The sequence below is a fragment of the Ambystoma mexicanum genome, chromosome 6p (assembly GCF_040938575.1).
Source record: "Ambystoma mexicanum isolate Mex_15411 chromosome 6p, UKY_AmexF1_1, whole genome shotgun sequence".
In the NCBI taxonomy this organism is placed as follows: Eukaryota; Metazoa; Chordata; class Amphibia; order Caudata; family Ambystomatidae; genus Ambystoma; species Ambystoma mexicanum.
In genome coordinates this window covers 1029915063-1029932164 of record NC_090935.1, presented here as the reverse complement: position 1 = coordinate 1029932164, position 17102 = coordinate 1029915063, and the positions used below count along the sequence as shown (strand labels likewise).

The 17102-nt window shown below is 43.3% G+C and overlaps 1 protein-coding gene across 4 annotated transcripts in view; it reads right to left on the bottom strand.

The window, feature by feature from the left end:
* CDC42SE2 (CDC42 small effector 2) overlaps positions 1 to 17102 on the bottom strand; it is a 559740-nt gene that overhangs the window by 82440 nt on the left and 460198 nt on the right. For all 4 annotated transcript variants that reach the window (XM_069625631.1, XM_069625633.1, XM_069625634.1 and 1 more), the window contains one exon: positions 717 to 818. In XM_069625631.1, coding sequence (XP_069481732.1) covers positions 717 to 818 — 102 coding nt within the window. The remainder of the gene's footprint in view (positions 1 to 716; positions 819 to 17102) is intronic.

Below are 17102 nucleotides of genomic sequence, written 5' to 3'. Positions count from 1 at the left end.
TTTGCGGCCGGGGAAGTATTTATAATTGATGTGCCTTTCATTTTACGTTTTCTGTGTTTCTCTGTGCTTGGGGAGCACAGAAAACATAAAATGAAAGTCAAGGCAATTACTGTGGCGGCCTCATCTCTTCATATTAAGAGCTGCTTTCTGGCAGCAGTAAGCAAAAGCTCACAGTAGGGGGCTTTTGCTTGATTATTGCCACCAGAGCAGAGCTTAACATAAACAGACATTGGCTTGATTTCACAAAATGGATGCCCTAGGTCAAAACTTTGAGCCTCATTTCCTCAAAACTTTACATAGGAACTTTCGTTAAATATATTTTTTTATATACATTTTTGATTATGGCCCATCTTTTGAGACAATAAAATATTTGAGTGAACATCCACTTTAACCTTAAAACTGTCAAATTTAGGATTCAAATGTGAAAGAGTTCCTCAGGGAAAAGGGTGCTGGAGTCAGCTTAGTCAAAGAAATACTGTGAGTTAATAGAACGTTATGCAAAAACTCCATATAATGTGTCTCAACTCCAATCTGCTCCAACATTTAGGAAAATGAGTGGCAGGAGGGGATACCTGCTGAGACACAAGTAACCCAGCCGGTCTACCAGAGAATGTTTATATCATCAGTAGAAACCTCTCAAATTCAAAATTCCAAAACAGTAATTTCATCCCATTTAAGGTGAAGACGACAACATCAAACTATTTTGAAGCACTTACTGAATTCATCCCGCTGAACAGGTCCCCCGATCCTACATGAGCAGTGTGAACAAAATTTGTTGGCTCGCCAATCATGCTTCGGTCAATCCGCCGTCGCCTTTTCTGAAAGTAGAAACGATAGGGAAACATTTAAATAAAAGCCATAAGAAATTAGAGCAAATTGGAAGGATACAGATTAAAGAAAGTGGGCTTTTTAAAATTAAACATTGATCTGAAACTGGCAACAATGAACACAGATTTTCAAAAATCCGATATTAATATAAAATGTCTTCTTTTAACAATCTACTCATCTAGATGAAACAATTACCAATAAAATTTAAAGCACAATCAAAACAACTTCGACATTTTATATTATCCCCCAATCCCAATATAGAGTAAACGTAAAGGGACTAGAACCCTTTTAAAAATACTTTCAGGTGCTCTCCCTCCCCCATCAGAACGCTTCATGAAAACCTATGATTTTTCTAAGATACCTTAAAACAAGGACCGGTAGCTTGAGTTTGGGCTTTTGCACAGAGAAAAGGTTGTGTGTGTTAGAGGCAACAAACAGACAAGCAGAGGGCAGGAGTACAGAGGATTGCATAGTACAGGAGGGTAATGGGACGGTTACAGGGTGGGGAGTATGGTGATTACAGGGGGAGAGGGCCAAAAGAAAGGAGCACAGTGATTTTACATTTACTTATGAAAGGAAAATGCACCGATTTTCGAAAATGGCAACCTTCTCCCAAGAAGAGCAGGGTGCTTCCCCTGCCAATTAATTCTAAGCAGATCACTGGGGTACTCGAGATAAAGAGCACAGGTGGGAAAAGAGCAATGGGGTAGAGAAGGTACAGGAGGTGAATCCAAAAAGTCGAACATAGGAAGCATCCCAGGAAGAGGGCCACAGAGGACAATACTGAAGGAAAGGTACCGAGTTTGGTGCACAGGGGCTTGGGAACACATGGGGAAGAAGAGAATGAGCACAGAAGGAAGCGGGGCATTAGCAGGGTGGAAACGGTCACAACAAGGAAGGGGCACATGTAATGTCCTTCTCCGTAGAAGGAGGCCGCCCTTTATTAGAGAAGTTATCTGACAGATAATGTAGCTTTCAAAGCCTTTTCATTAAACCGGTACAGTGAATGTCTTGCAGAGCTTGTCGGAACAGAGGTACAGGTGTAGGTGTTGGTGTTGGAGGGGGTGCGGGGTGGAGGGCTCACATTTGGTGGGAGTGTCCAAAAATAGACCAGTTCTGGTTACAGGTTCAGCAGGCAGTTTCCCAGGTATTGGGTATCAGGCTGAGTCAGAACAGAGGTCTGGACTTGTTGGGTTTAAATGGGGCCCTAGCAACCCTTACAACGCAGGCCGACCAGAAACTGTATGTGATGATGACGATGTCGGTGGCATCAGTTTTGGCCCGTAAATGGAAATCGAAAGATCCTCCATGTGAGCATGAATAGCTTGCAAAAATCTTGTCGTATGTCGCCCTGGACTGGCTCACCTCCAATATTCAGGGGGATCACATGCGCTTTGTATCCGACTGGTCCAACCTACTGGCTTACTTGAAAGCAGGCTCCCGCAGAGCTTGGTGCCCCAAGGCCATGGAACTTCTTGGTATTAGACCACAGGACGAGTCTGATCTGTGAAGAATGACTTAGTGGGACCTACGGTCCGATAGTCCCAGTGCAAGCACTCAATGATTCCATACAGATGCCTTCCCGGGTCCACTACGCAGGGGGCCTAACTGTTGTGCTCTTGGATCATGGGAGAGGGGGGAGGGAGGGTGGGCTTTTTGGGGGGTGGGTTTTGTTCTTCCGTTTCTTGTTTAAGAAAATCTCAAAAACTTAGTTGAAAAAAAAAAAACAGGGAAGTTACAGATGCCATGTGCAAGTTTGCCTAATGAATGATGTGGATTGCCTTGAGAACACCAACAACAGAATGAAAGCAGGCTGAGCAGAGAATCTCACAAACCAAATTCCTCTGGCTTGGGACTCGTAATAGACTTTAGTGTGTCCATCCTCCACTCAATTAACTATCCATCATCCTCATTTTATATTCATAGTGAAAAAGTTTTAGTTAGTATGACGAGAAGAAAATGTGCTTTTTTTGTCCAACAGCAATATAGCCACTGCTCAGGTTCTTCTGATCTTTTTGTTTAAATTAAAAAAAACACATTGGATTTTCGGGATCTGAAGCACTGGTTGTGGTCATCATGGCTAGCATTAAGGCATATGACCAAATATCTCCTTCCTCAATGAAGGCTTCATGGCTCAAGGTAAAACTTGAGATGCTGTTGAATAAGTATTCTCCCGACTGGAACAAAACAGTGCCCTTACTGTACTCAATCCCACATTTGACAGCCTCGGACACGATTGTTGTGGCTGCTTGAAGCATACATTTGAATCCAACTTGTCTCTACAGAGCACGAGAGAGGGTTATGTTATGTTATTTAAATGTATAGAGGGCCCGTTTGCCCAAAGGCATCTTGGCGCTACACTAGCAAACAAAGACCCGCAATTTTATTCACAGCCTAGAATAAATTTTTAAGAGAACGGTCTAAAGATAAGGTAATTGGAGATAGCTCACAAACAATGCGGCAGAGTATTCCAGGCCTTAGCAGCCACCACTGAAAAGGCTCGACCACCCATATGGGATAGTCTGACCCGCAGCACTGGAACCAGTAAGGCCGACAGAGTGGAGGGGACGAGAGGGGACAAATACTGAGGAAACTTGGCTTGAAGATATTCCACCCCAGATTCGTAGAAGGCACGATGGACAATGCACACAGATTTGAAAAGAATCTGCTTCTTAATAGGCAGCCAGTGAAGCGGTCAGTGAAGCTGTATAAGCAAAGGAGACGTATGGGCTCCAAACGGGGGATGGAGACTAGACATGGCCGCAGAATTTAGAAGCATCTGAAGACGATTTAGAAAAGAGCGTGGCTGACCACGGTAAAGTGAGTTACAGTAGTCAACTGCGCTGAGGACAAGAGCTGCAATCACTGGTGCTTGAAATTTAGTCGGGATGAAAGGGAGGACTTTTTACAAGATTTTCAATTTAAAATGCCCAGCCTTACAAACCACCGCTACCTGCTCATCAATAGAGAGAAGCTCAGTTTTACCCCCAGATTTTTTACTGTAGACGACGGCAATGGAAACGGACCCAGAGACATAGGCCAGAAATCAGCCATCCAAAAAGAAAGAGGACTGGAAGTTCCAACAACCAGAACCTCAGTTTTATTACTGTTCAATTTTAGCCAATTTGCTGCCATCCAGGAGCACAGGTCATCAAGGCAGCTCCTCAGCCGTGCCGCAGTGTCTGATCGATTAAGATCCAACCGGACCAAGCTCTGCGTGCCATCAGCATATGAGTAGTACCTGAACCCATGGGATAGAATGAGGCGGAGATGTGGTCTAATATAAATAATAAACAGAATTGGTGACAGTGCAGAGCCCTGTGGGACTCCACACGACAACAGCACTGATTTAGAATGAAAAGGAGGAAGAGAAAAAGACTGGGAGCCATCGGCCGGGAACACAGAGAACCACCCCAAAACTTGGTCAGACAAACCAGCTGCAGATAAGCAAATCGAGGTAAGTAAGAGAACAGTGACATGCATTAGAGAGGGGAAAGTCAAAAGGTACATTGTTAGGTAAAGCGTCAAACAAAATGAGTGAATAAGGGCTCTAGCGACAATTTTCAATGTGTAATTGTAGAGGCACTGCAATCCATGGGGTGGGCATTTCATTTGAACTTCAAATCTTTAACCATCCAAATGTTTTAGGCAGATTTTCTGACTGAATTAAACGATCCCAAGGAATCTCGTAGGATCGTTGGTTTGGATGCAGTTTCATGTATATCTTGAATCTTCATCATGTATTGCTTTGTGAGTAAAACAAAGCGCTTTAAGCTTGATCCATCACTGTGATAATGAAAAGTGCCTGTGAAGTATGACACGTGCACACTACTGGTGCATATAACGCTAGGCTACCCTCATCATAGCAAAAAAGAAAAGAAAAACTGGTATGTATTCATAGTGTTTTATTCCATTCCCCCGTCTAGTTATTTCCTCATCTTATTCTGGAAAGTGAGCACTGCAACCAACGTGGTCACATGTTGAATAGATCATTGTAAATCAATGCACATTTGCAATTATGCCACATGCCTATTCTTTTACATCATAGGGTTGGTATAACACCCGACAAATCGAAAGTCACATAAACCTAAATCTCTTTCCAAGACGGAGGTAAATATGATGTCTGAAAGATAGAATACATAGTCAATGACATTTTACAACTCAAAGTATGCTCGTACACAATTTTATTAGTTTGTGGGCATTAATATCATAAATTAACCTTTCACATAGTACGGCAACAGTTCAAAACACATTAATAAAAAGAAAAAAGCCAACAAAAAACCCCATTGTAAATGCGACAATTAAGCAATCATTTCATACAGTACACTATAGATAACAATCCATAGAATCTTAAAAACCCCCATCAGAAGAAGTAATAGAACACTATGCGCGTTTTTTATTTTTAAACCAGCCCAAAACATGCACAGACAGACCGCTATAAGTTCACTTCTCGTGGAACAGCTGTGAACTCACATTGGAGAGATAATTTATGTCTTAACTTGGCATTTAACAATATGTTGATAAAGCAATTTGGCATAAATGGGAAAAGTTGTTGGTTACAGATACATAAGCGAACAGTCTTGCTTTCCTTGGATGCACACATACACTGCCAAACGCCAAGGACCCGTTCAGCTGAAGGACTGGCCTCCCCACCCTCTTAGTCGTTGGAGATTTGTGCTAAGCCATGCCATTCTGGAGAAATATGGGTAAAGGAGAGCACACTGCAGATGAGGAAGGAACGCTCCGACAAATCCCTGAATGGCCTGCCTGCAGCTCTTGGTCATCCGTGCAGAATACATGTCTAGGCACGCCATGTCAAGGGCATTGGATTCTTTGGAAAATGAGGTTACCCCTGAAGTCATTAGCGAATGTTTGCCCGATTTACCGTTGGGGAATATGACATGGGAGCACAGAGCTGCATGGCTCTTCTTGCAAGCACTCCACAAGATGCATGATGGGGATGCAGATTCGAAAATTAAATGATATTTCCGTTCTAAAAGAACAGCAATTAATTAGAATGAAACTCTCAAAGCTGTGATGAAACGAGCCAACTTCATGGAAAATAGATCCATTGGCAGTGCGCATTGACGCACAAAAACATAGGCAGAGAAAAGGCACTGTCTAAAATAAAAATAAGTGAATTATTATCTCTCCAGTGTGAGTTAATTGCCGTTCCCTGACAGTAGTGGGGTGTATGTGCCTACTTTGGGATGGTTCCAAAAGCCCCCCTCACACCGTAATAGTGCACAAGCAAAGATAATCAAACACATTACTCACAATTCATAGGTTCTTACCCTCTAATATTTAACAATGCTATTCAGAAAAATGTATGTAATATATATGACATCACTTACCTAGTAATCCTCTTTCTGTGGCTTGTATCTGCTTAGAATCACGTTATGCCTAGTCTGCCGTATAGTGTTTGCCTCAGAGTCTTACTGATGTTTTCAACTTCGAAAAACTAGGCATCGACAGGGGGCATTCCTGTCACACTATCCCTATTTTAGAGGGATCCACAATCCTTCACGTGTCAAAAGCCTCAGATTTTTTTCCAGTCCTGAACATATTGTGTCTGTAACAGTGATGTTTTTTCTACTTACTATTCTGCTTTGCCCCTTGTGGGGGAAGATCGGCGGTGTGATGAATTGAGGGAATTCATCCCTTCTCCCTGGGCAAGCCCCCAACCCCCCCCCCCCCCCGTGAGGCTAGGGAGGTGAGCCTGCTCAGCAACACCTTCCATAGGGGTCAAGGCAAGTGGGACGTCATCAGGAGAGACACCCCCCCAACCCCCGCTTTTCCCGTGAGGAACTCCCCTGTTCCCTCCAAGTGATGACATATTGAGTTACGCAATACACCAGAACATCAGTTCCATAAAGTGAATCTATATTATCAACAAGAAACTGGGGATATGCCTTTAAATCAGAGTCTTCAATAGACTGTGCTGAGGCTGCTGAAAAGGAATGACAAGACAAAAAACTAACAAGCAGGCGGAAAGCCGAACAAGGACGGAAAGCCGAGACTACCAGGGGACGCCTCCTGTATGTAACTTAGCAGAAGGCCGCAGACCGGTCGCAGAATGCAAAGCCCACATAAGCCAGAGCAGCACTACAACAGAATGAGAACGACGGGGAGACTGGCATGTGCAAATGGAGAAAATCCAAAAAAGTTGTAACAGAGTTTGGAGGTTTCGTGACCACGCCACAATCGTGATGGGAAGCCGGCCCGCACAACGATGCTGAAGCCATCAGTGGGAGGAAGCAACTCCCAAAGAGAGCCTCGGCAACAGTTCAATCCACAAGGAGATAGCGCGAAGCATATGAAACATACACTGTGGAAAGTGAGCCGCGGAGCTACCAAGAAGCAGAGAGAGAGAGTCCAAAGTCCAACAGGTACTGGCAATGTTACCCCTGAAGACAGAAGGTAATACGGGGCACGGGAATTTCCAGAAAATTCAAAGGGACTCAGTAGAACTTACACGAAACCCATTAGTACTAATGGAAAAATATTGGAAATAAGCAGATACGTGACAAGTATATCGATGAGAACAAGAGAAACACCCAAACAGAGTTAGAGAGAAATAGACTTTGGATCTTATTGCCTTGGGAAAAGGAAGAGGGGTCAACTCATATCCCAAAGATAAGAAAGATAAATATAATACATGAAAGAGCACTCCAGGAAGAGGTGAAATATAATTGGGAGTTAAACAACCAAAATTCCTGAGAGGAAAACCATATACAAGGGAGTCTGGAATCCTACACGAGCAAGAAGGAACTTGAGCAGAACAAGTATATAATCTCGAAGAAAGAGGACAAGAAAGCTACCAGTCCGCTAAATGAATTGCAGGACTTAGTATAAGAAATAAGCAGACACTATTTACAGATGGCCTGCTGAGTAGAATATAACCATGAAAACCCCTGTGATACAACACAGCACCAAGGAGAAGGGAGTCAATCTCCTGGCCTTAGTTAGTCATACTAGCGGTAGGGCCAGATGGTTATTTTTTTACAGTGGATGGGCTTACTTTGGACATTCACTCTGAGGGACTGACCCCTTAGTTAGTATAATAGCTAGGGAACACCCCAGCGACATAGGGAAAGGTAGGCCTTATTTTACTTTAAATAAACTATATGGTAAAAATGTATCACAGCGTCCATGTCCTCCTCCTAATCCTCCACAGCGGGCACTTGTGATTCTAAGCAGGTACAAGCCATATAAAGATGGTTATTGGGTAAGTAATGTTAGTCTTCTAGGGCTTGTGAATCCGGTTAGATTGACATTCTATGCATAGATCAGCAAGCAGTACCTGAAGCAGGTAGGGGTGAGAAGTAGCAATAGATGAGATTAGATGTTTAAGAATTGTTTAACCCACTTGTAAATCTGGTCTGGTCTGTGTATCTGCACAATAATGCTATGTAAATATACTGAACTCCAGGTTGCAGTCTTGCATATCTCCTAGAGGGACATTACCAATAAAAAAATAAAGTTGCTTTGTGTGGAGTGAGCTCGTAAATGGTAATGTCTTATTTGCCAACAAATTACACAATTGTATACATTTGACAATCCATCTCGAGACAGTGGCCTTAACTAAAGGGTCGCCCTCTCGGCCTGCTGCAAATAAAACAAAGAATTGGCTTGTTTCTCTTATTTGCTTTGTCTTATAAAGGTAGAACATTTCTGCTCTGCATATATCAAGTCTGTAAAAGGCGTATTACCCACTACTTTGTGGCTTGGTGAAAAAGCAAGCTAGTTCGATGGATTGGTTGACATGACATTTTGAGATATATTTTGGTGAGATCGTGGATGTGTTCATAAGATCACTGTGTTCATGAATGAATACAAAAGGTTCTACAACAGAGTGCCTGTAATTCATGTACTCTTCTAATAGATGTTACAGCCATTAGAAAAGCTACCTTACAAGTTATTTTAAAGAAACTTTATGCATGGGCATGAAAAGCGTTCCTGTGAGCCTTTGTAGAACTGTATTAAGATTCCACCTTTGGAGGGGAATTTACTACTGATCGAGGCATTCATTAAAGGTGTTAAACTCCACAACAGAGAATCTACAGGGGATGTATTATAGGCTGCTAGCGCCGCTAGATGTAATTCAATAGAGTTCAAAACAACCCGGAGTCCAACAAATGTAGGTATATTACATACCTGTGGGTGGATGTGCAGTCAATGGGGTCAATTCCTTTTCCCTTACACCAGAATTACAAAATGTTTCCACTTGTTGTAGTAGCAGTGCCTTATGTTGGGTTTTCTAGCATCCCTTAGAATTTCTATACATCCTTCTGGGAGTTTAAAGGAATAATGCGCTCAAAAATATTATTGTCCCGAGTGTTCGGGCATGTGTTTTTAAGCATACGTTGGTCGATCGTACAAACATTTCCTATGCACCTTATTGTAGTTTTCCTTACTTTTACACATGCAAAATCAGACGCAGGGCGCGCCCATTTTGTGCTAATCTTATCCATTGTCGCATCGCCCTAAGGTGAACTGCCCTGGCGGCACCAAATCATATCCCCCGCCCCTGAAGCTGACATCACTAGACACGTATGCCCCATTTCACAATGCCAATGCACGTCTCACGTCAATGTTCTCTGCGCTCCAGCGAATGACGTGTCTCCATGGAAATGGCAGGACGCCTCTTTCCTCAATAAGTATAAACAGACCACTTCTCAGACATCAGAGTTGCTTTTTCAATCGTTTCGCTGTCTTTTTTTGGGTATCCTGTGGCTCGTTACTGCTCTGTTAGGCTGTCTTCATTGCTCGTAGCCCGTGCAAAAAGATACTAGTACTATCATTACTATCTATTTTAAATGTTGTCGCATAATGGCAACAATACAGCCCTAACAGTACGAGCCGGAGTATTCCGAGGCGGAATTAGTCAAAGGAGAAAGATGCAGAAGCGATGGGGCTTCGGATGACAGTTGGTAGGGCGAATCACTGATCAAGAACTGAGCCTAGTCGCATGGAAGACGTTTCCACCTGGTGTACTAGCAATCAGTGCAAGGTCATGCCAACCGAGGAGGAGAGCTGCTGCAGAGAAAACTCGGGATGCTCGGCCTACATATTGGAAGAAGGCACACCACCGCTATGCGTTACCGAGCTGTATGACTTCAAGGTAGCCTGCCTCACAAGGTCCATGTTGAGGATTATGATGGTGCTTATGCACGAACTGCGCGCAACACTTCGCCCTCGCAATCCAAGTAACAAGTAAGTGTACTCTAGATTTGATGTCACTTTGACCACTGAGGCCACTTACATTTCTTGTTTGTCTCTTATACTGTCATAACTTTGATCTATCACCGCCAAATTAATGTAGTCTAGAAATTCTATACATCACTCGCGATTTGGGGCAATCATACTGGTCATCTTATGTCTCTTTCACGTACAACCAATAAACAATATTTCTCTGTGCCCCAAACATTATGGAATGCATAGCTATTCACTTTGTAATGTGTCGACACTTTAAAGCCCAAGTTGATTGATCCATGAAGTAACATTTGCACTGGCAACGATGCCATAGGGTACAAGATCGCATTTTCAACTAAAGTTTGATACACTTATGTTCATTTAAATACAGTTTGTATCGCTCTCTTCCACAGGTGTTACAGGCTGGTGGCATAGTGTGCGTTTACATGGTGGCTTCATGGGAGGCTTGGATACTGCGTTCGACGAGTAATACCCGCCTGTGTCATTGGTGCCATTATAGCCACATTCCCCAGTGACAGCAGTCAGTACATGGGATTTTCCCACACTGTGCTGCAACCCGAAGTATATAATGTGTAGTACATTTGTGCCATCAACAGAATAAAATACAACAGAACGTTTATGAATGGTTGTTTCAATTTTTCAGTGAATCAAGGTATCTTAAGCGCAGGTGCCATTGTTCACATGGCCTCCCCAGACCCAGTGTCTCCAAGCAGGGTCCCCTGAAGCAGGCCGCGCCCCAGCTATCCACATAAGACCACGCCATAAACATGTCACTCATTCAAATACACACACTTTTCTAATTCTGTATGAATCCCTTGATATTTAGCATGACAACATCTGTGAGCACTGCAAGTCAACTCGTGCTACCTGAACATCTGTGGCCACTGATCATCTGATCATCTGATCTTCGTGCTACCTGTGAACATCTCTGAGCACTGGAAGTCAACTTGTGATTGCGCTACCTGTTCTCCTGCTACTAACTACCCTGCTTGCTGAATAGAACTGTTTGTTGGTCAAGGTAAGGGTAGGTCACCTAATCATATCTTCTTGATCTCTAAATTTCTATCTATTTCGAGCAAATGCACCCAGTAGTGAAATCTTCATTCATCTCATTGCAATTACCATGGACTTATGTTTTAATTTGTTCTGTTCTCGATATATAGCAATTGTCATCAGTGTCAATTGGGATAGAATTGCATCTTTCGCAGACTGTGTCTATAAGCAGGTTTCCTTTTGATGCATGAAAGTACGTTCAAAGGGCGAGTAACAAATTATGATTTGAGTCACATCAATCAATTCTGTATGAACGTTATCCTAGTGTATAGTCAACTATGCTAACATAGTGAATGTGCTATTAAAACAGAGAAGTCCAAAGTGTTTGAGTCCTTTGTGATCTTGAGTGGTTGTAAGTGAGGAAGGCCCTTTTATTAGTTGCATGGCTCTGCATTCGCAGTCTGCATGATGGATAAGATGGCTTTAAAATGGACGGTTGCCCCAACGGTAATGTTTCAGATATTTTAGTGCTGGTTGAAGGTAATCTCTTCGTCTGAGATCGAGTACCAGCCTCGATTTGAATCAAGACTTTGACGAGGCATGGAGGGGCCAGATATAGGCAATATTGCTAAATCAGAAATTGAATACGACGATTCCCTCAATATTTTCATTTCAGCACCCAAAACCGTTAACCCTGCAGCAGTTAAAATCTGAGCATTTTCAGTCTCTGATATATTGGTGGAAGGTGGGGTGGCAAATCGGATACGTGTTTGGCTCTGCACACAGGACATTGTACAGTGTAGAAGATTATCTGGTCTTGAGTGGAAACCTGTTAAAAGTGGTCATTAAGGCTCATACAGAGGTTATCAGATTTTGATCCGGGTATGATATACAAGGACATAGGAACGGAATTGCAATCTGGGATCCCAATCCTAAATCGGAGACATCCGGTTTTACCACCAAGCATTGCCAACCAGCTTTCATGAATCCGGGCATGTATGTTAATCTGGCAGAAGGTGCAGATCTGGTTTTCTCCCTCCCACACAGATCCAAATGTTTTCTGCACCAGTTTTTATGAACTAGACTAGTAGTCATGCATCCATCATAGACAGCATAATTAACTTTGTGCCACTGTATAAATTAATTTCAGATCGGGCAGCCTATGCCTATTCACCTCTGAATAGGAGGTCAGCCACATAGGACAAGGTATTATGGGAAGATTGATCATTTCACATTTGTATCCGCTGATGGCATGCCATGATAAATGAATATAGTCAGCCTGCGCTACCGGCATGAGATCAAATCCAGTGTACACCAGATTAATCAAGATCTTTGCAGAAGACAGTATCAATGTCCATGGTAAAGTCCAAACAAGGCCCCTGTTGCACTCAAATGATACCATGTTTCCAATGCCAACAATAGCTGTCCATCACATGGCGCAACCACATACGGACAACTAGGACATATATTGCCTTGAAAAGTTCTTAAGTTGTTTTGTCACCTTACTTTTCATAATTTTTGCTTCAAAAAGGCACACTTGAAACAACTTGGAAAGTTCAAGACTGGCTTTCACCCAAAGAGGCTTTGCACAAATATAGGGGTGACAACAGCGACCTTAAGTGTCTGGGAACTACAAGCAATTAATGTCCTTGCAAAACAATAGGACTCATATGGCAGCAAATCATTCTGGTTTGAGTGGGTTCTGTGGGAGACCAGCAGACCTGCTTCTTTTATATTTGGAAAGGACCTCTACCTATATGGTCCTAAATAATTTCAAGAAGATATTGCTTCCAAATTAGCAACTGTATTACTATATATTTGCACATAGTTCGGGCACTGCCCTGTTCCGAAATTCATTTTTCAACGATCTGACTCCTAAAAAAAGAATTCTCCTGTGGCCAAAGAATTCACGTTGTTATCCCACTCCACTGTATTGGATTCTGCAGGTTGGCTTGTCTGCAACCAGCAACATTCCAGCACATCTTCAGCTTTCTTTCTGCATAGGTCAGTGGTTCATTCTATGTTGTCAATTACATTAAAGCTTCAAAATCAATAACATCATGGAAAGAGGGAAAAGGGAATGGGCACTCTGTGCAACACATGGCCCACTCATCCATATCGTACAGACTCCCACAAGCAGTGACAATACAGTGTCACAATTGTGTCTGAGAACACATCACTCATGCAATCACCAATAAGGCATGCATAGTGGCACATGTTCAATTTAACTGTGTGAATACAACACTGGGTTTAACTTCTGGTTCAACGGAAAACCATCATGTGATGCATATTTATTTCCAGTCATCGTCCAACGATAGTTTTAAGATGTCAATCTTTTTCGTGTGGTGTGTTTGCGCCCTTTACACCTGGACTGATTTTATCCCAGTGACACAGTGAATCGCTTTAAGGGAAATAGAATTCTCCTCTAATAAATTCTTCTAGTGCACTGTTGATATGTCCACAAATCTTTTGCAGCCTATTTTTCTATATCATGAAAATTCTTCCTCTCCCGCCCCATCTGTGCCTCTTTTCCGGCAGTTTTATCTCTAGCTTCCGGCCTCCTATCTCTCCCATCTCGTCCCTTTCCCGTTCTCACCACTTACAACTCCCACCTGGACATTGGTTTGCCATTCAGGATTTTTGTCAGAAAAAATATTTTCCTCCTTATGTTACAAAGCTTTCAAACTCTGCTAAATCGCCACCTTCGTAGTCTCAGAGTGCCAGGGCTTGTTTGGACGTTGGCGCTTTGTGCCCCCGCTAGGTAAATCCAGACCTTGGCCTGCAGAGGGAAAGCAGCAGGGATATAGAAGCAGGGACATAGGAAGAAGGAAAGAGTTTGCAGGTGCCACAAAGAGAAGAAGGATTCAGACAGAGGCTAGACACGTTATTGGTAGCTTGGGTTCATGTACAGCTGTGGTGCACTTTAGATCAAGATTGCAGAATAAGTTTATATTCCAAAGTCTGGAATTAAACGGTCTATGTGCGGGAGTTTCAAAGAAGCATAGGTCATTAACAACAAGTAGCACTTGGCGGCATGATTAAGATATGCTGCAGGATATGTCTCACCAATCCTGCGGCAGCAGCTGGCCAACTAGTCTCTCTCTCCCTCGTGGAACTGGCCAGCGTCTCCCAGTTCTGGTACTCTGATTCATGCTTCGCAGAAACATCCCGCTCTCTGCATCCAATGCAGTCCGAGGGCACAACTTTGGTGTCTCGTCGGTCTCCTCACCTCACGTTCAATGTTTTCCAAATTCCAGCCCAGGGGGCATACTCAAAGTACCATGGCACCATGGACCCGTTCACATGGGTGTTAACAGCAACAAACGGAACAATGACCTTGTTTTCTACCCATCTGCAGCAGCAGGGATTCACTGAAGAACATATTCAGTATTTTTCTGACTAGTTTGCTCATTATTCAACCAAAGAATAAAATGAAGCTTAATAGTGATTTTAATAAATCAAGTTAAAAAGCCTTTAAACACTTTTAAAGCAATTAAAGGACTCAAACATGTGTTGTGATATTTTGCCTTACCTTCATTCTCCGTAGTGATGATCTCAATTTGTTTTATGTATTGTGTTGTGAGTGAGGACGACGCAGACACTGGTGACATGTATCACAATATTTTACTAAAGTAAAACTATGAGGCCTAACTTTCCCTATCACTATGGGTGGTCCCTGCTTATGTAACTAAGGTGCTCGTCAGTCGTGAATGTCTAAAGAAATAAGTCTGCCATCCAAAACTACTCTGAGAATCCCTCTCGAAGATGTTTTGTATCTTTATGTCTTAGAAATTATTATTCCCCCCCACGACCAACCCCCTCGACAGGCTTGCGCTCCTGTGCAATTATAGTCCTGCTTGCTCTGGTCTACTTGAGTTTGTACATATAGTTCAATTGAATGTTTCTTATGAACTCTGGCTCATATTTACTCTCGGATATACTGTTTTTGTTGCATAGAACATGGAGTCCCTCCCCCCCTTTCCAAGGGTATTGTTATACACTAGGCTTTCCCCTCAGGATTTAGATTTTTGGCATTTCTTTCTCCTGCGTCACAATGTTTTAAGTTTATTAATTTCAAGTTTAACTTCGCCTCCTGAGATAAGTTGCTTGTACGTTATAATGATTGCCTCTGGGCCTCCCGTTATTCCGTTCTCCCCGTTACCCTCAACTGTGAAGGAGAACCTCTTCGGGAGCCCTGTTGCCTGGAGACGACCTTTCTTGTCCCCCACCACAGTCTGTTTCTCTTTGTCCGCGTTTTCTTCCTCCTTGCGGTGTCTCAGTCTCTCAATGCCTGGCCGGACAACCTGCTGCTTTATGCTTGCAGTGTTGTCAGCAATGTTTGGTAGATCAGCTGTCCACCATGGATTCCTCGTGGCCTCGCCACCACCTTCCTCCGGGCTCCTGCCCTGTTGGCTTCTCACTCTGGGGATTCACCATGGCTCCGACATCACGTTCTTCACTTTTGTGCGAGTTTCAAAGTTGCAGGGTTCCTGGCTTACACTTACTCTGCCTGCTCTCTCAAGGTGTTATGCAGCTCGGAGCCTTCCCATGCCTGCCTATGCTCTCCCCAGAGCTGCTATGCAGCCCAGGGCCTTCCCATGCCTGCATAGGAGTTTCTCTCCATGTTACTCAATGGGTACACGCTATATAATATACTTGTTCCAATGGATTCGATATCTCGATTTAAAGGGACATGTTCTATGTGATAACATCTCTTAAGTGTTTCTTCATCCCAGTCTTGATGGTTAAAAGTCTGATATTTTAGAACATCCCATGTACATCAAGGCATGTACAGCTTTAGGGAGTTCCTCACAGGAACGGGAGTCTGTGTCCCCCCCAAGGAGGCGGCTCTCCAAGTGAGGTCCCACTTGACGCTACCCCTAGCAAGGGTATTGCGGATCGGGTTCACCTCCATAGCCTCACAGATGTGGAGTAGAGACACATTTCCCCCGATTCGTAACATAATGTGTTAAATAGAAAAAATGGCAGGTGTAACAGAAATTTGCACATGGAAAACCAGGGCAAGTTAAAGTGGCAACGACGCCAGGACAAACTGCATTGAAAGACCACACTGATTTGCTATTGTGAATTGTAACGTCCATGCACAAGAAAGAGGATAATTAAAGTGGGCATTACTACACTTTCTTCTGCCTTACAATAAGTATCAATAGTTTACAATTGCTAATGCAGTCCCAAAGTATTTAATGGTTGTGGTCTGCCATCGGCAAGTAGTAACCATTCCTAAAGGGGAGGTGATCCATGAAGTACAATTTATATTGCGTGCATGGCAGCGTTTGGCATCACCCAAGACCGCTGCCAGTATCACATTTGCCATCATCACATTAGGACACAAAAGGACAGGCTGTTGCAATGTACGCAGGCAAAGCCAAGGACGTTTAGGAACTCAACTCCGTGGCTGCAGTGGTTGCTTTATGCATGAAGCACATATTCAGAGCTATAAGCTACACTTCACTAACGATTTCCAATGAGGGTGAAACAGGTCTACGGTTGCTTGTGGTCTTGTGCAAAATGGGTAGGACCTAGTAGTTCAGGTGGGACTTAACAACAGAGTTAAAGTAAGTGCGTCCATCTACTCTCAGAAGCTGCACGCTGTGCTGAACAGGCAAGGATTTCTCACACTCCTTACTGAGTCGCGCTCGCTTATAATGAAAACAAAATGTACCAAGAAGTCCTGCAGCTTGCTGTCAAACTCAATTCCTAAATCCTAGTGCCTTTGCCAGCATACCTGCCTGTTGGCAAACCATTATATGGTAACTTAGGCCAGACTACCTCCATGTAACTTTTCTCCTCACCATAAAAGGAGGTGCAGACCTCAACGGTCTTAAGACTCTTCTTCTTCGACCCTCTTCAGATAGACCACACCAGCAGGTGGAGTGCTTCATAGACCAGTCCCGCAGACATTGCCCATTAAGGAAAGATTAGAGCGAGCTGCATTTCCCTCTGCCCGACAGACTCATCCTCAGCACCATCATCCAATAAGAAGTGGCTGCTTGTTACAATATCTCACTTCCCAATGCACTAGTCCATCTCCATCTATCCCCTCC